Source organism: Osmia bicornis, chromosome 7 (genome assembly GCF_907164935.1).
Source record: "Osmia bicornis bicornis chromosome 7, iOsmBic2.1, whole genome shotgun sequence".
In the NCBI taxonomy this organism is placed as follows: Eukaryota; Metazoa; Arthropoda; class Insecta; order Hymenoptera; family Megachilidae; genus Osmia; species Osmia bicornis.
The window spans coordinates 9,751,334-9,774,684 of NC_060222.1; the positions used below are offsets into that span (position 1 = coordinate 9,751,334).

The 23,351-nt window shown below is 47.1% G+C and overlaps 1 protein-coding gene across 1 annotated transcript; it reads left to right on the forward strand.

The window, feature by feature from the left end:
- The first annotated feature begins 17,951 nt into the window (after window positions 1-17,951).
- Window positions 17,952-18,608, forward strand: LOC114881402 (proline-rich receptor-like protein kinase PERK2). Its single transcript, XM_029198184.1, has one exon. It carries the CDS (start codon window positions 17,952-17,954, stop codon window positions 18,606-18,608), a length of 657 nt encoding a protein of 218 aa, XP_029054017.1.
- Window positions 18,609-23,351: the final 4,743 nt, after the last annotated feature.

Here is a 23,351-nt window from a genome sequence, read left to right on the forward strand (position 1 = left end):
TCGGTATCCGGCAGAGGGTGGTACCATAGGAAGGGACATTAAATTGGGGATTTCTGTAATGGTGAGGGGAGGAGGAGGTGTAACGGGACGATAGGAGGTCGAGGTTCGAGGGCTGTTCGGTCTTTGAACATTTCTCGTAGTTTTCGGCGTGGATTGGGGTGGTGAGGAAGGTCGGGGGTACCCAGCGGCTGCCCCGAGTTTTGATCGCGGTCCTTCCGCCGGGGGCACGTACGCCGATCTGGGTATCGTGAGGCTCCCCGTCGTCGGAGGGCCGCGATACTCCTCGCTGCTCCGCTGGGTCTCTTCCACCCACCTTCCCAGACGGATTAAATCATGGAAGGAATTGGGAGGGTGAAAGTCAACTAGTAATTTGTAGCGGGGATGGAGGTTTCAGATGGTTATTTCTAACTGTTCGGATGCGGGTAAAGGAGGTTCTAGGCGTCGGAATATCAGCTGTAATTTGGAGAGGTACGTGGAAAGGGGTTCCCGTTCCCCTTGGGTGCGGGTTGTCAGATCTCTCTTTAGGCGATTTTGGTAATTGCTAGGAGTGTAACATACGCGGAACTTGCGTAAAAATTCGCCATAATTGGCCCAAGTTTGGGCCTGCCCCCGCGCCTCGTCGGTTAAGATAAAGGGAATAGCTCGGAGCATTTCGGATTCGGGAAGGTTCTGTGCCACAGCGAAGTCGGACAAGATTTCGAGGAATTCCTCCCCGTCTTCCCCGGGAGCTTCTGAGAAGGAAATTTTCCACTTTCTGAAAAGCTCCGCGGCGCGACCCTCTCCTGCGGCAGGAAAATGGGAGGATTGGGAGAGGTTTACTAGGGGGTAATAAGGGTTTGTTCGGGAGAGAAAAGGTTCGACAAAACGCGGGGGCAGCTCGGAGAAAGAGGGGAAAGATGGAGGACAGTATAGACGTGGGGATGGGTGTGGAAGGGGGTAAGTGTAATCCAAGGGATTGGGAGGCTGTGCCGGTACAAAGATCGGCCGTGGTGGGAGGAAAAGATACTGTGGTTCGGGTACTCGTCGTGGGATGTGGGTGCTACTAAGGAAAGGCGGAACTACTTCTGGATTATTACGGTATGGATTACATGTACTTGAAAGATTGGGAAGAGGGTTAAGGGGCGGACACTGGGATACTGGTATCATTGGAGGATGGTCAAAAGGATTAAAGGGAGGTGTAGGTAGGAGAGTGGATTGTTCGCCGGGACTTGGATCGGGCGCGAAGGTAACCTTTTCGCGCCGTTCCCCGACAGAAGGGGACTGATTGAGATCAATCAGTAAGGGTGGAGCGGGAGTTGGACGGGAAACTGAGGTTACGGTGACAGTCGTGGTCGGAGTAGTGGTTGAGGTCAGGGTAGCGCGACTAGGGATGTAAGGTTGGGGTCGTATTTCGGAAAAAGATCGGTGGGAGGTTTCGGGAGCTGGTGGATCGGTCGTTTCGGTTTCAGGTTCGTCCGGATGGCGGGAAGGAGGATCGGCGATGGGATGTGCAGGGGAATCATCGACGGTCGGGGTCGCCCATGCCGTGAAAAGGGTAAACGGAAGGCGATCCCCGGTTGCATCGAGCGTCACATCCCATGGCGCGGCGTCCGGGCCGTATATGCGCCGTCCTTCCGCGCGAACGTACCGGTCTCGGAGATCCTCTAACTTTCCCCGAATATTTAACCGCGCGTCATCCATGAGTTGGATCAGCTCCACCATGTCAAGCTCGCAGATATGCTCTCGCATTACGCAAGCTTCCTCTGACTCCATTTTTGCGGTTCTTGTAACGCGTCTCACGGAAGCAACGATACCAAAAACGGGGGAGAAAAGCAAAAAGGTTTAAGGATCCTGAAAGAAAAAAAAGAGGGATACAATGGGAAGAAAACAAGGCAATTCAACACAACATTCTCCGGCTTTATTGCAACAAATTTTTTGAAAACCCAAAATACGGTATTCGGCGATCGGATCTGAAAAAAAATGGGACTGAAAAAAAAGAAAGATCTGAAATCGAAAAAGGCTCGATAGAGTGCTCACGGTCGGCAAAGGCACGGCCGGGCCCTCAATAACGGCAAACCGCGAGCAAAACTTTTGAATTTGGGAGGACACACAATAGAATGATGTTTTCGGCACAGATAATAATTCCGTTTCACCAATTTCAATAACAGGAACGGTTCGGTTTGATAAGTGTTTATTGTCCTCTAGGACGTTCGAGGATCCAATTTCAAACACCACGCCGGGTTCGACCGGCGACACTTGAAGAAAAAAACGACAACAGGAGGCTCTCGGCAACGGGCACCTTCCGCATCGTAGTTTCGGGAATGTTCGAAATTTAACGGCGGAATCGCAAATAATTTTCCTCTACACAAGAGTTTTTGAATTTTATAATTTTCCAGGCCCCACGTTGGGCCTAAATTTGTGACCAGTTATTCGTGGGTGCACTTTATTCACTTTCTATACAAATACAAATCGCGATCACAATGCGTTGGGCGCCAGCCACTTTTCGTGGCGATCAAAATCGAAAAAGGGAAACGGATAAGGGGGTGTATACAATAGACGGGTCTCGTGGCACTTACGTCCTTACAAGATTTTGCATATCAGGAATAATCTAAGATGCATTTAATAACAATATCATTATTACCATATCTACAAAAGATGTGACATACATTTAATCACAATGTCATTATTACTATATCTGCATCAGATATGTAATATACATTTAATAACAATATCACTATGGCTATATCTACATTAGATATAATGTACTATACATTTAGTAACAATATCATTGTTACTATATCTACATTAGATATGTAATATACATGTTACGTCGCGAGCGTGATACGGCGCGCGACGTACAAAATATAAAAAGAAAAGAAACTGATATTTATTTATATTATTATCTCTTTTACTTTCTGAGTGATTAATCCGCGGTTGAGAACGGTATTATCGCTGCCACCAGTTCCAATCGTGCTCGAGGATGTTAGGTCGGTAACGATTGGAACAATTTAAAAAGAATCAATATTATTGAGATAGATTATAAAAAGATTATTTATTGAGTCCGTCAATGCTCTGGTCCCATACGGGCCCCTCGTGCGAATTTGTCCGAAGAAGGTAGACGTGAACGTATAGGAAGAAAGTGTGTGTGAACCAAAAATGAATGTGAAACTAGTTATGTGTAACAGAAAGTATAACCTCAAAAAAAAGAAAAGCATAACAATAAAAATGGTTTGGTTGACAGTGAGTACGAGCTTTTGAAAATACAGAAAAATGAAAATTATATATATATTAACAAGATAAGTGAAATTAGGTAATAATGAAATCTATTGAATCGTAAGACACAGAATTTTAAGATGATTCGAGCGGGGATTTCGGTGAACAATTAGTACGCAGTGAGAGGAAACGGTCCCAGGGGGAAAACATCCAAGACCAACGGTCTCGTGGGGCCGCCTCTCGTTATCGTAACCGGAATTGTTCTTGAAAATGGAATAACTTAAGTTTATCCCCCACAACAAAATGGCGATTTTTACGAATGAAATCAATAAACCTAGATTCAAAATGAATTTTATTCAAAAAACTAATCCGCGGAAAGATATAAAATATTAATTTTTACGCAAAGTTTTCATCCGTTTCATCAATTTCAGTTGACCGCTCCTCATCGCTCATTTTCACTTTAGACTTCTTCATTTTCCCGATATTCGCAAAAATAATTTTACTGCCGTCATTCACGACTTGAACAGTAACATATTAAATTCGTTTTGCTGACTGGGGGGCTGCGCCCCCAGACCCCCCGTGACAACTACCCTAACTAATACCAATTTATTTTTAAATAATTATTTTCGTACTCTAAGGCAGGGGCCTCCCGCTCCAAGAAATATAGGCAATTATGTGGATGATTGACAACCTCACGGATTTCGATTACCTTGACAATATATTTCAAGGTCATCAAAATCGTCAATCATCTGCATAATTACCCATAATATAATATAATATAATATTGTTGCGCCGGGGAGTGGAGCTCGCGCTTTCCATAGTTAAATGAATACACCAGGAGCAAACTAGACTGTCTATATTTCAGTTACACAATTGGTTTAGCAATAGATCCGTACAGTTTGGCTTCCCGATACAATCTGATATTTAAAAAGACGCGCGGTTGTCTACGAGACCTCAAGCATCCGGTGACGTGTTTCCGCTCGAAACAAGGGATAGCTTCACGTTATGACTCGACGACAGCTTCGGACGGGGCAGTCGATGGCTTTTTCGATACATCAAGAAGCGGTCTATGCGTCGAAAGAGCGGGAACTTCTCGCCGTCGCAACATTGCTCCCCTCCTTCAATAAGCGGTCGACCCGACCGCGGGCATCTTCATACTTGTAACCATCTTCACGTAGGCCGATCAATAAGCCAAATCAAGTCATAGTCTCTAACCTCGGGCTGTCAGTCTTCCATAGATGTTAACCTCTTCTTTAATACCTCTGCCTGAAAGGAGGTTAAAAGCAAAAGCGTAACAGTTACCTAAGTGGCCCTCTCAGGCAGCTAACGTCTTGACATTCGTCCTTCGTCCCAGGGGAAAACCACTTAAAAACCCTGAGCAAGACGCCAGTTCAGTGCTAACAAGTCAACTTAGAAACCGCTCCAATTTCCTATTCTTCTTTCTTCGATTTCCAATTCTTCTTAGCACTCTTCTTTCTTCGAGGAAGTCCCGACAGTTCCTCGCCCTTCCTCTTGATTCCTGGGCCTTCACGCCTTCCTCTCGAAGTCTTCTCGGATGAAGAAATTCCAGTCCAACGGGTCCACTCTACCGGGGGATGCTCCCCAGCCATCAAGCAAAATCTTTCCTCGATGGACTGGTGGTCCGGAGCACACCACAACTACGCAGTCCGATGACCAGAACCCCGAATACAAAAATCAAAATAAACGGGACACCGGCTGAGGGGATGCCCTCTTCCTCCGAAGAGAACAACACTTCCTCCATCGTTTAGACACGCGTAGCCAGCAAGTTTACCGTGGCCGAAAGAAACTTCACCCTGGCTTTGTGCGACGAAGCGTCTTCTTCTAGGTCGAGGACGTCAGAAACACCCTCCTCAGTCTCCTATTCTTGATCCTTCCCTATTTAGGTGTTTCTTCCCCGTGAATGTTCATATGGAGCCAAACGATTCACGTGAACCACCTTCGGTTTAGATTTTGGGGAGCGAAATATGCGGTAGATTAAGTCATTTAACCGGTTCATCACTTCATACGGTCCTTCCCAATCAAACTGGAGTTTAGGACATTTTCCCTTCGTTCTTCGGGGATTGTAAAACCACACCTTGTCCCCAGGAATAAAGGAAATTGGCCTTGCAAAAGAATCATACCAGGATTTTGTCTTTTCCGCACAAATTCGCATACGATGACGAACGAATTTGTGAATCTCTTCAATCTTCTTTCTGGTTTCCTCGATGTAAACAGTTTCTTCTTTATGTTCCGAGGCAATAGTTCCTCTGAGCAGATCCAAAGGCAAACGTAACTCTCGTCCCATCAGAAGCATTGAAGGACTATTTTGAGTAATTTCATGTCGAGAAGAACGATAGGCCAATAAAAACGTCGGAATCCACTCATCCCAATCCTTTTGATGTTCCGCCACAAATTGGGATAAATACTGCATCAAGGTCCGTATCAACCGTTCTACGAGTTCATCTGACTGAGGGTGCAAGGGAGTAGTTTTCGTTTTCTTTATCCCCAAAATCTTCATCAACTCTTTAAAGACAGTCGACTCAAAACTGCGACCCTGATCAAAATGAAGCTCCAACAGTACTCCATGCCGACTTATCACCTCCCTCATCAGGGCCGTGGAAATTGTCGTCGCCTGCTGGTTCGGAAGCGGAACCACCTCTGGCCACTTCGTGAAATAATCCACCACAACCAGCGCGTACTTGTTTCCAGAAGAAGACCTTGGTAAGGGACCAACAACGTCGAGCGCGATCCTCTCAAAGGGTGCCCAGAGAAGCTTTGCCCCAGAAGAAAGAGCGGAAACCTCTTGCCAATCTGGTTTATGTCCTTCTCTCTTTCTTTCGTAGATAAAACCAATTTCCTCGTCTTTCCGTTGATCTTCTATCCATTCTTCAAAATTTTCGGGTTTACAAACCGTCCTGAGGATGTGATTTCCCTTTTTCTGATCCTTTTCTTCCAGACGAGTACAAGGTTTGCATTGCGAAGTTTCACAGGATCTTCTCGAAAGACTGTCCGCATTCCCGTGATTCTTTCCCTCTCGATGCTTAATTTCAAAATCATACTCTTGCAAACGCTCAATCCACCTCGCAGTCTGCCCCTCTGGATTCTTGAATGAGAGCAGCCATCTCAAAGAAGCGTGATCAGTTCTTATCAGAAACCTTCGTCCATAAAGATAATGATGGAAGTGCTCTATGGATTTTACAATAGCCAACAACTCTCTTCTAGTCACACAATAATTCCTCTCAGCCTTTCCCAACGTTTTAGAGAAAAAGGCTATAACCTTCTCTTGTCCTTCCTGGAATTGAGATAGGACTGCTCCAATTGCAACATTCGAAGCATCCGTATCAAGAATAAAATCCATCTCATGTTGAGGGTAGGCCAGAACTGGAGCTTCTACAAGATGTCTCTTCAATTCTTCAAAAGCACCTTGGCATTCTTCTGACCAACGGAAAAGCACTTTGTCCTCAGTAAGACGATGCAAAGGTTTCGCAATGGAAGAGAAACCCTTCACGAATTTCCTATAGTAGGTGCAGAGACCCAGGAAACTTCGCAGCTCAGTCCTGTTCTTCGGGATCGGCCAATTCTGCACCGCTGAAATCTTCTCTGGATCCGTCTTCACTCCATCCTCAGAAACTATGTGCCCCAAATACCTGACTTCCCGGCAAAAGAAATTACATTTCTTCGGGCTCAGTAGAAGTTTGGCGTCGCGCAAACGGGAGAATACAGCTCTTATATGCTCAATCTCTTGATCGAAGCTTTTCGCAAAAACGATTACGTCATCCAAGTAAACAAGACAAATCTTCCAGTTCAATCCTTGTAAAACATTGTCCATCAGACGCTCGAAGGTGGCTGGAGCGTTACAAAGTCCGAAGGGCATGACTTTAAATTGCCACAGTCCTGTGCCAACGCAGAAGGCGGTTTTCTCCTTGTCTTCATCATCAACTAAAATCTGCCAATATCCACTCTGTAAATCTAGCGTCGTGAACCACGTTGAACCGGCCACCGCATCCAGAGTGTCCTCGATCCTTGGCAACGGATAAGAATCCTTCTTCGTAACCTCGTTGAGACGACGATAATCCACACAAAACCTGGTACTTCCGTCCTTCTTTTTGACCAGGACAATTGGCGAAGACCATGGACTCTTTGACTTTTCAATCACCCCTTGCCGTTCCATTTTCATAAGAAGTTCCTCAACTTCGTCTCGGCGGTGCAACGGTAAACGTCGTGGGGGTTGTTTAATCGGCGAACAAGTTCCCGTGTCTATTTTATGCTGGACTACACTACATTTTCCTACTTCCTCCGAATTTTTGGCAAATATGTCTTTAAATTCAAGAAGCAGATTCCTGAATGCAAACCGTTGTTCTTCATTCAAATCTTTTCCACTGCGTATGTACAGTTCTTGAAGATACTCCGGAACGGAATCCTCTTCCTCTCTTGTGCTAAATGCCAACGGTTTCTTCATCAAATTTCTTTTTAGAAAATCAACTTCTCCATGGTGTTCTATACAAAGCTTCCCCAAGTTAAAGTCCAGCTGACAAGAATGCTTTTTGAGGAAATTTGTTCCCAGAATACACTGTTCCGCCATATCAATAAGGAGGAACTCTTCTTCGGAGTTCAAAGTACCGATTGTTACCAAGGATCGCTGTTTTCCATAAATCGGTAATTTCTCCCCAGAGATGGAGAAAATTTGGGGACTATAGAGTTTTTCCGTTCCCGCCGTGCCAAATTTGTTATTACTTCCAAATTTCTTTACATCCAGTAAATTTAAACTTGAGCCCGTGTCAAGTATTATGGGGCACTCCTTTTCTGCGACGAATCCCTCGACGCAGGACAAAACATTTCCGGCAACTCTTCGTACGACGGGGGCGAACAAAGGTGAAGCCGGAGGGTGCCCCTCTACGCCGACTTCTTCCCGTTTCCCTTCTTCGTTGAAAATTCTTCTTTTCTCTTTTTCGGACAATTCCGCCACATATGACCCTTCTCCTTGCAATTCCAGCATTCCATCTCCTGTCTTTCAAGCTTCCGTTTTACCGGTCTTCTCATTTCTCTCCTTCCGGAATCCCTCTCCGAAGAATAAACCGGTTTAGTAAATGTTTCTTTTTTTGTAACGGGCGCATTAGCCATTGACTCGACTGCTTCAATCTCCAGAGCCCTGATAACAGCAGCCCTGAGAGATGTGAAACCTCCGAGCCTCAGCATCCGTTTCATTTCCTCATTAGCCAGCGAGGAAACAAATTCTGAGGCAGCAAGCTTGTCTCTAATTTCTAAAGGGCATTCGCAAAAAGCGGCCTGTGCTAGCCTCTCAATCTCCGTGGCTAAATCGGAAATAGATTCCCCTTTCCGTTGTTTTGAAACTTAACATAATTGAGGTTCTCAAAATTTTTCGTTCCATAACGGAACGCAAGGGCCGAAATTAACACAGGAAAATCAGTCTGTTTTTCAACGGAAAGAGAAGTCAAAACACTCCGCGCCGGTCTCTCGAGTGATGTAACCAAGGCCAAGGCCTTTCTTGGCTCATCCCAACGATTCGCCCCTGCAATCGCCTCAAACTGGAGTTTAAACTCCTCCCAGTTAGTTTTACCATCAAACTTTGGTGGTTTCAGAACGTAGCCTAAATTGGAAACGTTCCGCGACACACCAGACATTTCCTGTTGAGAGACCGGAGGTGAGGGCTGGGGTATCGCGAGACCAGCAGAAGTGGAAGGACTAACAAGAAGGGCTTCGCGATCCTCATCACGGACTGCCGTGGCCGAAAACTTTTCTAAAAATAGTTGGAAATTGGACGATAGCACCTGATAATTGTTCTCCATCGCTGTCATCCGCTCTTCCAAGACCTTCTGGATCGCTGAAGAAGCCGTTCTCTCCTCTTGCTGTTTCTCTTCCGCGCGAGAGCGCTCCTTTTCCCATCGAGAGTTAAATGCGCGCTGCTGCTCCCTAAACTGCGTCGAGATGCTCCTCTGCAAGCCCTCGAAAAGCGTCTCCAAAGTCTCCGGAGAACCCTGGTCCCCGGCTGAAGATCGAGTTCTTATCGTCCTACCGACTGCGCCAATGTTGCGCCGGGGAGTGGAGCTCGCGCTTTCCATAGTTAAATGAATACACCAGGAGCAAACTAGACTGTCTATATTTCAGTTACACAATTGGTTTAGCAATAGATCCGTACAGTTCGGCTTCCCGATACAATCTGATATTTAAAAAGACGCGCGGTTGTCTAAGAGACCTCAAGCATCCGGTGACGTGTTTCCGCTCGAAACAAGGGATAGCTTCACGTTATGACTCGACGACAGCTTCGGACGGGGCAGTCGATGGCTCTTTCGATACATCAAGAAGCGGTCGATGCGTCGAAAGAGCGGGAACTTCTCGCCGTCGCAACATTGCTCCCCTCCTTCAATAAGCGGTCGACCCGACCGCGGGCATCTTCATACTTGTAACCATCTTCACATAGGCCGATCAATAAGCCAAATCAAGTCATAGTCTCTAACCTCGGGCTGTCAGTCTTCCATAGATGCTAACCTCTTCTTTAATACCTCTGCCTGAAAGGAGGTTAAAAGCAAAAGCGTAACAGTTACCTAAGTGGCCCTCTCAGGCAGCTAACGTCTTGACATTCGTCCTTCGTCCCAGGGGAAAACCACTCAAAAACCCTGAGCAAGACGCCAGTTCAGTGCTAACAAGTCAACTTAGAAACCGCTCCAATTTCCTATTCTTCTTTCTTCGATTTCCAATTCTTCTTAGCACTCTTCTTTCTTCGAGGAAGTCCCGACAGTTCCTCGCCCTTCCTCTTGATTCCTGGGCCTTCACGCCTTCCTCTCGAAGTCTTCTCGGATGAAGAAATTCCAGTCCAACGGGTCCACTCTACCGGGGGATGCTCCCCAGCCATCAAGCAAAATCTTTCCTCGATGGACTGGTGGTCCGGAGCACACCACAACTACGCAGTCCGATGACCAGAACCCCGAATACAAAAATCAAAATAAACGGGACACCGGCTGAGGGGATGCCCTCTTCCTCCGAAGAGAACAACACTTCCTCCATCGTTTAGACACGCGTAGCCAGCAAGTTTACCGTGGCCGAAAGAAACTTCACCCTGGCTTTGTGCGACGAAGCGTCTTCTTCTAGGTCGAGGACGTCAGAAACACCCTCCTCAGTCTCCTATTCTTGATCCTTCCCTATTTAGGTGTTTCTTCCCCGTGAATGTTCATATGGAGGCAAACGATTCACGTGAACCACCTTCGGTTTAGATTTTGGGGAGCGAAATATGCGGTAGATTAAGTCATTTAACCGGTTCATCACTTCATACGGTCCTTCCCAATCAAACTGGAGTTTAGGACATTTTCCCTTCGTTCTTCGGGGATTGTAAAACCACACCTTGTCCCCAGGAATAAAGGAAATTGGCCTTGCAAAAGAATCATATCAGGATTTTGTCTTTTCCTCACAAATTCGCATACGATGACGAACGAATTTGTGAATCTCTTCAATCTTCTTTCTGGTTTCCTCGATGTAAACAGTTTCTTCTTTATGTTCCGAGGCAATAGTTCCTCTGAGCAGATCCAAAGGCAAACGTAACTCTCGTCCCATCAGAAGCATTGAAGGACTATTTTGAGTAATTTCATGTCGAGAAGAACGATAGGCCAATAAAAACGTCGGAATCCACTCATCCCAATCCTTTTGATGTTCCGCCACAAATTGGGATAAATACTGCATCAAGGTCCGTATCAACCGTTCTACGAGTTCATCTGACTGAGGGTGCAAGGGAGTAGTTTTCGTTTTCTTTATCCCCAAAATCTTCATCAACTCTTTAAAGACAGTCGACTCAAAACTGCGACCCTGATCAAAATGAAGCTCCAACAGTACTCCATGCCGACTTATCACCTCCCTCATCAGGGCCGTGGAAATTGTCGTCGCCTGCTGGTTCGGAAGCGGAACCACCTCTGGCCACTTCGTGAAATAATCCACCACAACCAGCGCGTACTTGTTTCCAGAAGAAGACCTTGGTAAGGGACCAACAACGTCGAGCGCGATCCTCTCAAAGGGTGCCCAGAGAAGCTTTGCCCCAGAAGAAAGAGCGGAAACCTCTTGCCAATCTGGTTTATGTCCTTCTCTCTTTCTTTCGTAGATAAAACCAATTTCCTCGTCTTTCCGTTGATCTTCTATCCATTCTTCAAAATTTTCGGGTTTACAAACCGTCCTGAGGATGTGATTTCCCTTTTTCTGATCCTTTTCTTCCAGACGAGTACAAGGTTTGCATTGCGAAGTTTCACAGGATCTTCTCGAAAGACTGTCCGCATTCCCGTGATTCTTTCCCTCTCGATGCTTAATTTCAAAATCATACTCTTGCAAACGCTCAATCCACCTCGCAGTCTGCCCCTCTGGATTCTTGAATGAGAACAGCCATCTCAAAGAAGCGTGATCAGTTCTTATCAGAAACCTTCGTCCATAAAGATAATGATGGAAGTGCTCTATGGATTTTACAATAGCCAACAACTCTCTTCTAGTCACACAATAATTCCTCTCAGCCTTTCCCAACGTTTTAGAGAAAAAGGCTATAACCTTCTCTTGTCCTTCCTGGAATTGAGATAGGACTGCTCCAATTGCAACATTCGAAGCATCCGTATCAAGAATAAAATCCATCTCATGTTGAGGGTAGGCCAGAACTGGAGCTTCTACAAGATGTCTCTTCAATTCTTCAAAAGCACCTTGGCATTCTTCTGACCAACGGAAAAGCACTTTGTCCTCAGTAAGACGATGCAAAGGTTTCGCAATGGAAGAGAAACCCTTCACGAATTTCCTATAGTAGGTGCAGAGACCCAGGAAACTTCGCAGCTCAGTCCTGTTCTTCGGGATCGGCCAATTCTGCACCGCTGAAATCTTCTCTGGATCCGTCTTCACTACATCCTCAGAAACTATGTGCCCCAAATACCTGACTTCCCGGCAAAAGAAATTACATTTCTTCGGGCTCAGTAGAAGTTTGGCGTCGCGCAAACGGGAGAATACAGCTCTTATATGCTCAATCTCTTGATCGAAGCTTTTCGCAAAAACGATTACGTCATCCAAGTAAACAAGACAAATCTTCCAGTTCAATCCTTGTAAAACATTGTCCATCAGACGCTCGAAGGTGGCTGGAGCGTTACAAAGTCCGAAGGGCATGACTTTAAATTGCCACAGTCCTGTGCCAACGCAGAAGGCGGTTTTCTCCTTGTCTTCATCATCAACTAAAATCTGCCAATATCCACTCTGTAAATCTAGCGTCGTGAACCACGTTGAACCGGCCACCGCATCCAGAGTGTCCTCGATCCTTGGCAACGGATAAGAATCCTTCTTCGTAACCTCGTTGAGACGACGATAATCCACACAAAACCTGGTACTTCCATCCTTCTTTTTGACCAGGACAATTGGCGAAGACCATGGACTCTTTGACTTTTCAATCACCCCTTGCCGTTCCATTTTCATAAGAAGTTCCTCAACTTCGTCTCGGCGGTGCAACGGTAAACGTCGTGGGGGTTGTTTAATCGGCGAACAAGTTCCCGTGTCTATTTTATGCTGGACTACACTACATTTTCCTACTTCCTCCGAATTTTTGGCAAATATGTCTTTAAATTCAAGAAGCAGATTCCTGAATGCAAACCGTTGTTCTTCATTCAAATCTTTTCCACTGCGTATGTACAGTTCTTGAAGATACTCCGGAACGGAATCCTCTTCCTCTCTTGTGCTAAATGCCAACGGTTTCTTCATCAAATTTCTTTTTAGAAAATCAACTTCTCCATGGTGTTCTATACAAAGCTTCCCCAAGTTAAAGTCCAGCTGACAAGAATGCTTTTTGAGGAAATTTGTTCCCAGAATACACTGTTCCGCCATATCAATAAGGAGGAACTCTTCTTCGGAGTTCAAAGTACCGATTGTTACCAAGGATCGCTGTTTTCCATAAATCGGTAATTTCTCCCCAGAGATGGAGAAAATTTGGGGACTATAGAGTTTTTCCGTTCCCGCCGTGCCAAATTTGTTATTACTTCCAAATTTCTTTACATCCAGTAAATTTAAACTTGAGCCCGTGTCAAGTATTATGGGGCACTCCTTTTCTGCGACGAATCCCTCGACGCAGGACAAAACATTTCCGGCAACTCTTCGTACGACGGGGGCGAACAAAGGTGAAGCCGGAGGGTGCCCCTCTACGCCGACTTCTTCCCGTTTCCCTTCTTCGTTGAAAATTCTTCTTTTCTTTTTTTCGGACAATTCCGCCACATATGACCCTTCTCCTTGCAATTCCAGCATTCCATCTCCTGTCTTTCAAGCTTCCGTTTTACCGGTCTTCTCATTTCTCTCCTTCCGGAATCCCTCTCCGAAGAATAAACCGGTTTAGTAAATGTTTCTTTTTTTGTAACGGGCGCATTAGCCATTGACTCGACTGCTTCAATCTCTAGAGCCCTGATAACAGCAGCCCTGAGAGATGTGAAACCTCCGAGCCTCAGCATCCGTTTCATTTCCTCATTAGCCAGCGAGGAAACAAATTCTGAGGCAGCAAGCTTGTCTCTAATTTCTAAAGGGCATTCGCAAAAAGCGGCCTGTGCTAGCCTCTCAATCTCCGTGGCTAAATCGGAAATAGATTCCCCTTTCCGTTGTTTTGAAACTTAACATAATTGAGGTTCTCAAAATTTTTCGTTCCATAACGGAACGCAAGGGCCGAAATTAACACAGGAAAATCAGTCTGTTTTTCAACGGAAAGAGAAGTCAAAACACTCCGCGCCGGTCTCTCGAGTGATGTAACCAAGGCCAAGGCCTTTCTTGGCTCATCCCAACGATTCGCCCCTGCAATCGCCTCAAACTGGAGTTTAAACTCCTCCCAGTTAGTTTTACCATCAAACTTTGGTGGTTTCAGAACGTAGCCTAAATTGGAAACGTTCCGCGACACACCAGACATTTCCTGTTGAGAGACCGGAGGTGAGGGCTGGGGTATCGCGAGACCAGCAGAAGTGGAAGGACTAACAAGAAGGGCTTCGCGATCCTCATCACGGACTGCCGTGGCCGAAAACTTTTCTAAAAATAGTTGGAAATTGGACGATAGCACCTGATAATTGTTCTCCATCGCTGTCATCCGCCTTTCCAAGACCTTCTGGATCGCTGAAGAAGCCGTTCTCTCCTCTTGCTGTTTCTCTTCCGCGCGAGAGCGCTCCTTTTCCCATCGAGAGTTAAATGCGCGCTGCTGCTCCCTAAACTGCGTCGAGATGCTCCTCTGCAAGCCCTCGAAAAGCGTCTCCAAAGTCTCCGGAGAACCCTGGTCCCCGGCTGAAGATCGAGTTCTTATCGTCCTACCGACTGCGCCAATGTTGCGCCGGGGAGTGGAGCTCGCGCTTTCCATAGTTAAATGAATACACCAGGAGCAAACTAGACTGTCTATATTTCAGTTACACAATTGGTTTAGCAATAGATCCGTACAGTTCGGCTTCCCGATACAATCTGATATTTAAAAAGACGCGCGGTTGTCTAAGAGACCTCAAGCATCCGGTGACGTGTTTCCGCTCGAAACAAGGGATAGCTTCACGTTATGACTCGACGACAGCTTCGGACGGGGCAGTCGATGGCTCTTTCGATACATCAAGAAGCGGTCGATGCGTCGAAAGAGCGGGAACTTCTCGCCGTCGCAACAATATAATTACCAGTTCTGACTTTGCCTAAAAACTAATGTTGTACATGTTTCCGCGGATTATTTATTTGATTAAAATTCATTTTGAACCTAGTTATATTGATTTCATTCATAAAAATCGCCATTTTTTTGTGGGGGATAAACTTAAGTTGTACCTTAAAAATGCTAAATATCTTCGATACGTTAAACACGATGTTGAACGGAACGATCTCGTGGGAAATTTCCAGAAAACACGGTTTCAAGATCGCCCGTTTTGCCTCACTAAATTCAGATTCGTCGTATTGGACAAAATGAAATAGATAACTTACCAAGCTCGATGTTACATAATACACGATAATATAAATTTGTGTTATATGTGCTGTTAGCTGGGTTGTCTGGAAATCTGGAAGGCGAAGAAGAGATGAAAAACTTGTCACACGCACTATGCGTTCGCGATCGGCCTTTGTACGGTATTACGGTTACGAGACGATACGAAAACTGATTTCAAAACAACGCGACGCGGAAAAGAGAAAAATATTAAGTAACGAACAATTTAAAATTGAAAGAGAAAAAGATAGATAATTGAAAACTGTGAAAAGAGTTTAACGTATTCGTATGAGTCCTTTACGCGGAAAACGAGAATCGCAATCTCCCGGTACTCTGCCTTTTACAAGGACTTTACCGGTCAGCTAATCACTACAATTTTCACGCGAAAACTATTTCTCGGCGCGAACACGGGCTCCCCGTTACGTACCTCACGATTTTTCGACGAAGAGTGATTTGCCTCACTCAAGCGATCGTATCTCAGGGTTCGACCCGCGATCATGGGCCCAAAGTGGGGACATCATTTGGCAAATCAGGGTACGTGTCGAAGGGGAAGGCCCGCACGTATTGGTTTTATCTAGGCGCGTTTCCCGAGTTCTCATCCCTCCTTGACCTTCCTTCCGACTCTGTCTATCGTTGGCTATCTTTCTCTTTTTACCCCTACAGCGCTTCGTGAATTTCGTGTGTCGCAATTTCTATACTTCTGGAATATTCGAAATCTATTCTATTTGAATTTATTCGTTTCTCAATTGTGATGATGTGCCCGATGCATGCCATATGTTTATCCATCCATCCATCCTGAATATGCCGGCTCTTGGTTATCAAATTCGGTAGATCGTCATCTTTGTTCAAAACCTGTATATTGATTGGACTGACTGAAGGATAAAGTTTCTTCAGCCATTTTTCTTTCTCAATGCCCATGACGTATACAGATCCATGAGTACTATCTTTCAAACACGAAGCGGCACACTCTTGAAGGCGTGAATACGGCACGGTACCATCGTCCCACTCAAAACCGTGATGACTAATATATATATAGGAAAAGAGCCCCTGCGGGCCTGCAACTTTACCACCGCCGACTCGCGCCTAGTGCCGACGCCGACACCAGATGGCGACCGCGCGGATCGCGAACCCGCGAGGCAAACGGCCTCGCGAGGATTGATATACCGCGGCGCGAGCCGATTAAAGCCAGGTCGGTTCTCCGAGCGTATCCCACCAAATGCGCCACAGCGAGACGGATCTTTATTTTTGGAATTGCCTTACTCTCTCTCCTCCTGCAGTGTTCGGCGACGAGACGCGTTTGCGACCGCCGCCGAAGGTATCACTGTTCCGCCAGCCACAGTCGGGGATACCCCAGACGGCTTCCTGACCGCCGGGCCGGACCATACGCTCTCCGGGTGTCCGCCGAAGCCACGGTCTTCCCGCTGTCGGGACGAACGAGACGCGTATCGCGACCGTTCGCCCCAGATGTGACATCGACTCGGCACCTGCCTAGCACTCCCGCTATCGACCGGACCGCCGGATCGTGACCGCGCCGAACCAGACCGCCGAACCGTGGCCGCACCGAACTGCGCCGGACCGCGACAAACCGCGCCGCACCGTTAACCGTATTTATAAGTCGTAATTATAAGCCGTAGGTATAAGCCGCGTAGCCATAAGCCGTTAGGGTTAAGTACGAGTAAACTGAGAGGAAGCTCAGGGCCGTAGATTAAGTATCCTGTATATATAACTTTAAGCACTTAGAATAAAGGCCTATCATTTACACATACACTCGCCTCACTCATTCTCGAGTCCCCCGGCCAACCGACTGAGTCGGCACCCCCCGGCGGGAATAAACCGTCACAAGTTGTTTAGAATAACGCCCTTGACAACATATTTCAAGGTGATCCAAATCGGAGGTGGCTCCCTTATTCTAAATATTTACCCCCTTTTTTTCAGGACCCCTAATAACTTTCTTTTTATCCCCTTTTGGCCCTTTTCCCTGCGAACCTCTCGAAAATTTCCCATAAAGAGCCCGTTTTTTTTTTGCGTGTCAGCGAATATGGATTCAGCCAAGGCCCGCGAGGTGCGGGAGCATTCTATTCCGGCTCCAGGCCAGTACCACCCGAATTACACTTATTTACTACTGAATCCACCAAATCGTCCATATGACACAACCCCTTTTCCCAATTTATCCCTAATGCCCCCACCTCGTACCGAAACCTCCCTGTCCCATATTAACCCCTTCCACCCCTCCACCGGCGAGCACCAGGGCCCCTCGCGTAACCCTGAAGCATCAACAGCGTAACAGCTTCCGAACTATTCCGAAAGTGCCGGATCTCTTTCGTGGGTACCTCGGGGAGGACCGAGAGGGGTTTTTGGATACCCTGTCCGAACACGCGATCGGGCACGGAATAAACGAGGACCAAATGCTCCGTGCGATACCCTTCGTTCTTGCCGGATCGGCGCGAGTTTGGGCGCGCGGGCAATCAAGGAATTGGCGTAGATACGAGGAGTTTCTGGAGGACTTCCGCCTCCAATTCATCCCCAGTAATTACCAAGACCAGTTAATAACGCATAAACAGGGCGAACGGGAGACCCTGGCGGAGTACGTACGGAAGTTACATATGATGTTCGCCCGCGCCGAACCCCCAATCCCCGAACGTGAACAGCTGGCCATCGCGCAACGGAACTTACACCACCGGTATAAATACGTCGTCGACTTCCGCCCTCCTCGATCGTGTTGAGACCTCCTCAAGCTTGGAGCATGGGTGGACGAAGCCCAACGGTACACCCGCGAATACCGCGAATACCGCAAACCCCCACCCCCGGAGAACTCCCTTATTCCGGAATGCGGGTACGATCCAAGATTGAAGTGGCGGCCGAGACCGCTTCGCCTTCCTCCAGATCCCATAATCTTCCTCCTAAACCCACTACCCCTCCTACCACACCTCCAAGAATCCGGAAAGCACTTCCCGGGCCACGTGCTCCTCCTACCCCACCACCGTTGTCCCGAAGAAACCCTTACGGACCTCAGTACTCCAATACAGCCCGATCGTCCACCCCCTACCGTGCCTCCACTCCACCTCCTCCCCTTACCATCACCGAAATCCCTAGTCTAATGTCCCTTCCTATGACACCACCTCCCGCAGGATACGATATACCCTCATCCACCAACGCATCACTCGCGTATTGTCCAACCTCCTATGCCCAAGCGGCTTCCGGTTCCTGTCAACAGCCTCCTCGTCCCGCAGCTCCAAACTCCCCATCCTCCCTCTCCGACATTGGTTCAGAACTTGCCAATGAACGAGGAGGAAATTCTGCTTCTGGTACGAAACAATGGACGTGGTTGCACCGGAGTGCCCGAAATGTTTGTCGGGAAACGCGTACGGAGGTCGGCGGGAAGGGGCGACGCAATCTCCTCCAAAACACCGATCCAACTTCCCGGACCCCGTGTCCTGCAACCCCCGAAAATCCCACGAACAACCCCTATTCCAACTCCGAATGAAACCCTTCCAGTAGAGTCCCGTAAAGAAACCGATCCTGGCGATAATCCCATTTTCCTCCCCTTACAACACGGCAATTATATTTTCCAAGTCCTCCTTGATACCGGCGCAATCCATTCTTATGCAGGTCCTAAAATAGCCCAATTATTCGAACCTTATTTAATCCCTTCCCAAGCCTGCATGATCCTCGCCAACAATTCCACCGAGAGATTCCTCGGAGAATTCACCGTCGCGATCCAAATCGATGACCAGATCCATAACCTTCTCCGCGCAAGCGGGGCAATGGGGTATGAGGTAGTCCTGAGAATGGATTTCATTACTCGATTTGGAGTATCCGTGGACGGAGATCTAAGCACGTGGCGGACCCCGAAGGGACATCCTCATCCTTTCTAACCCGAATCCTTAACCAACCCTTTTCCAATGAATCCTACAGAAGCTACCTCCAAGGAAATCTCGGGAATCCAAACCCTACTAGACCTGCTCATTCCACCTCCATCCTCGACCTTAGGAACCACCCCTCTTGCTACCCATTCCATCGATGTCCAAAACAACCCTCCCCTTAAACAACGTGCTCGCCGTATGGCTCCCCGTGTTTTAGAAGCAGCCCAAAAGGAAGTAGACTCCATGCTCCAAGCAGGCATAATTGAACCCTCCTCCAATGCTTGGTGCAGTCTTCCCGTCCTAATCCCTAAACCCAACGGCTCCTACCGATTTTGTATTCATTATCACTACGTAAATAAAGTAACTAAAAAAGATGCCTACCCCCTTCGTAGCATGGATCGCATCCTTGATAGTCTTCGAACAGCCCGTTACATTTCCAAATTAGACCCTAGCCAAGCGTACTTCCAAATTCCCCTTGACCCCTCCAGTAAAGAAATTACCGCGTTTGCAGTCCCCGGTAGAGGCTTCTTTCAATTCATCCGAATGCCCTGCGGCTTCACCAACGCCCCCGCGACCTTCTAGCGCGTAATGGACAAATTGATTACCCCAGATTGGGAACCCCACATTTTCACGTACCTGGACGATGTAGTGATCGCAACGGATACCTACACGGAGCACTTTGAATGGCTCACCAAAGTTTTAACCCGTCTGAATAGCCTGCTTAGAAATCAATCGCGAAAAAAGCGAGTTCTGTTGTTCGGAAGTCCGTTACCTTGGTTTTTGATAAATAAAGACGGTATGATAGCCGACCCCGAAAAAATCAAACCAATCCTCTCCTACCCTCCCCCAAAGACCTCTAACGGGGCGGTCAGGTCGGTGCGCACGGCGCTGCGCACGGCGTTGCGCACCACGGTCGGTTTCCCCGTGCCAGGGTTCGCTTGGGAACAGGTTCGGTGAAATAACGAGTCGGTGTTAATATCAAAACTAGAAATGTTTATTCAAAAAAAATAAAAGAACGAAAGTGATTATAACGTAGCCGGTGGGCCGGTGGGCCGCCGACCGCGGCCCCGGCGTGGCCGTAGAGGGTTGCGGCGGTATCTCCTGCCGTTCTCGCTATAACAGAAGAAGCTAACGGTGAGCTGGCGATGGAGCCGTGTTGCGCTTAAACCTAGGTGTACACAGGCTTATGAACTACGGTCGGGTCCCGGCCCGTCACAGAAGTCACGCGGTCTTGCAAACTAGCGCAGGTCGTAGCTGTCGCTACGCGGTCTTACAGGCTACGGCGCGGAGTGAAAGCGCGGCGGAGCGCGAGCGTGAACGGGAGAGACGCGGTGTTCTCGTGTGTGTGAAACGCGGAGTCGTCGGAGATTAGGGAAGGGATGGCCCATTCGAGCCGTCGGTCTTTTATTCAAACGTCGCGCTGCGGCGTTTCACGCTGCGGTGGAGTTGCTGCCCGTTTGTCTAACGCGGCTGTCTTCTCGTACACCGTGGTCAAACCTAGCAGTGAACGAGGCGACGACCAATCCTGGCTCGCCCTGGGTCAAACCTCGGGACGGGACGGAATCGGTTGCCGTAGGCCGGATGCGGTGCCGTGTAAGGTAGCGCCGGGAACCCCGCGGACAAACCGGCGGATGTTATGGGCGCGCACTAGTTTGGTCATCCTGGGTCAAACCTCGGGACTGACGAAGCTAGGCGCCTACGGCTGTTGGACCGATTGGGAGCTGCCAGCCCGTGACGTACGTCACGGTCCAACTGCCGGTGAACTCGTCGCCTGGACAAACCGCGACGCCGAGTCTGCCGGTGCTCCGGTCCGACCTCCTAGGAGGTCTGCTCGGGGCCGAGGCCCCGAGGCAACTCATTGATCCACGTGTCGATCGATCCTACTTATAGCCTCGCTCGCGAAAGTGGGGAGGCCGCCGCGGTGGGGCCCGCGATGCGCGACGCCGATCCGCGGCTGTCGTCGCCGACCCTTAAACAACTCCGACGCTTCCTTGGCATGCTAAAGTGGGTACTCCCGATTCCTGAAAGATGTTTCCAAAAACCAAATTTCCCTCAGCCGCCTCCTCCCGAAAGATGTTTCCTGGGAATGGGGTCCCAAACAAGAATCCGCTGTTGAAGTCCTAAAAACCGTCCTCATCCGAACTCCAGTCCTAGCTCGTCCCGATTTCACCCTCCCTTTCTCCCTCCAAACCGATGCTAGCGATACGGCTATCGGGGCAGTTCTGGTACAAACCGTGAACGGTGACGAGCACCCAATAGCCTACGCTAGCCATTCCCTAACCCCTGCCGAAAGAAACTACTCGGTGACGGAGAAAGAGTGTCCGACCGTCGTGTGGGCTACCCAAAAATTCCGCCCCCATACCGAAGGTACAGAAATTACCATTGTTACAAACCACAATAGTCTCCGGTGGCTTAAGAACCGCACTGGACAATTCTCCCGATGGGCATTGACCCTTCAAGATCAACCCATGAAGATCGTCCATAGGGAAGGGACCCATAACGTTGTGCCAGACGCTGTTTCCCGAATGTACGGCGACCCCGCGGACGGCATCGCCGCCGTAGGAAACAACCCTGACCCCTGGTACACCAATAAACTTTGTGATGTTAGTTATTTCCCCTCCAAATACCCCAACTGGACCATTGAATATAATAGACATTGAAGACAATACACTGTATTACCACCGTCCTAATTCCCTCTTAGATCCTATCGCCCCAGACCTTGACGGATGGAAATTGGTCCTCCTTCGAAAGGGTTGAAATGTATTTAGCATCCTATTTAACGATTAAATAGATTTTATTAATAGCTGTGGAATACCGGTAAAAATGAAATAGAAATTATTTTACACTCTTTAGTGCATTTCGAAGTGGGATTTTTTTTTGTTAAAAATTATTTTATTTCATACTTTTTAGTGGAACGAGCAGTATTTGTAGGATGCCCTAAGGTAGTTTACCGTTCTTACTGGATAATTACAACAACAACAGTTATTAACAATAATGGATTCCATAAATGTTTACAAGTGGGATCATCGTAGAAATATCTCTTACTAGATGTAAAGGTGTTACGGGCAATGTGTTCACCGTGGGCATTTTGTAAAATGACCGGACATTGTGTAGATTGCACATTTTATTGTGCAATGTATATAATGGGCAGGTATTTCACAAATGGCCCGGACATTTTATATAATACCCACGGTTCGTTGATATTAAACTTATTATTATTATTACCATTATTATTAAAACCACACATAGATGTTATAGGTTAGGATGGGCCACACACTTAAATTCAACCGCCGCACAGTGGGACAAAACGGCTTTCGGCGATCAAAATTCTATAACTTCGGTTCTGTTTAAAATATTTTAATGAAATTTTGGAATTTGGCGTACTTAAGTTGTATCAATATAAGTCATATTGAACTACAGGGTGTCAAAATATTCACGTATAAAGTGTAGCGCGTTCAATATCCTTCACTTTGTTGGATTCCAAGGAATGAAACACGTCGAGAATACTCTTAGAAACTTTTATTATACAATGTGCACTCGATTAGTGGGTACTGAAATCTGCCCTGGTAAAGCTCTGTAAGCTTTTTATATACTATTGGTGGAAATGGATAGTGGTAGGGATGATGGTCAAGGAACAGTGTGACTACGGAAAGGTACAAAGTGCAGGATGAGTGAGGAATAGGGACGATGGTCAGGGTACGAAGTGCAGGATGAATCAGGAATAGGGGTGATGTCAAGGAACACTGTGACTAAGGAAAGGAACGAAGTGCAGGATGAGTAACGGTTAGGAATCATGGTTAGGATGTTTGGCTGAGGATGAATCTGTAGTGTTGTGTTGTGATTAGTGGCGTTGGTTATCCAACAACTTGTTAAACATATTTTATGTTATTTAACAAAAATTTGACTCAAAACTGTTAATATCTGTAAGAGAAACGGATTTACTAATTGAAAAATGATTATCGCGATCGTTAAATTACAATCATTGTAGAAGGGATCGGCAAGTTAATATCGACATACTGATTATTTAACCACGAGATTGAATTTTGAAAATCTCTCACGGGATATGTAATTAAAATCAAGCAATGACGAATATACACGTCGAATACAGTTACCTAGTTAATAATCGTATCTGGTACTGCTTTTTCATCATCGTGCGCTGCGGCCAAGATCGGTGTAATTTATTTCAATCGCCATTTTTTGAGCAGTGACAAGTTGGGGCAACCGATTATTTCTGATTCTGATAGAGGAAGGTTCACTCTTTCCTGCAGTAGTAATTAAACACGTGGCAAGTTGTGGCATTTTTTTTAAATCAAACGCAAAGTTGAGATTTTAGTTAAATGTACTTCGTTTCAATCAGATCCTAT

Coding starts and splice junctions, on each gene's coding strand:
- LOC114881402 (XM_029198184.1), top strand. CDS start 17,952: ATGCGGGTACGATCCAAGATTGAAGTGGCGGCCGAGACCGCTTCGCCT.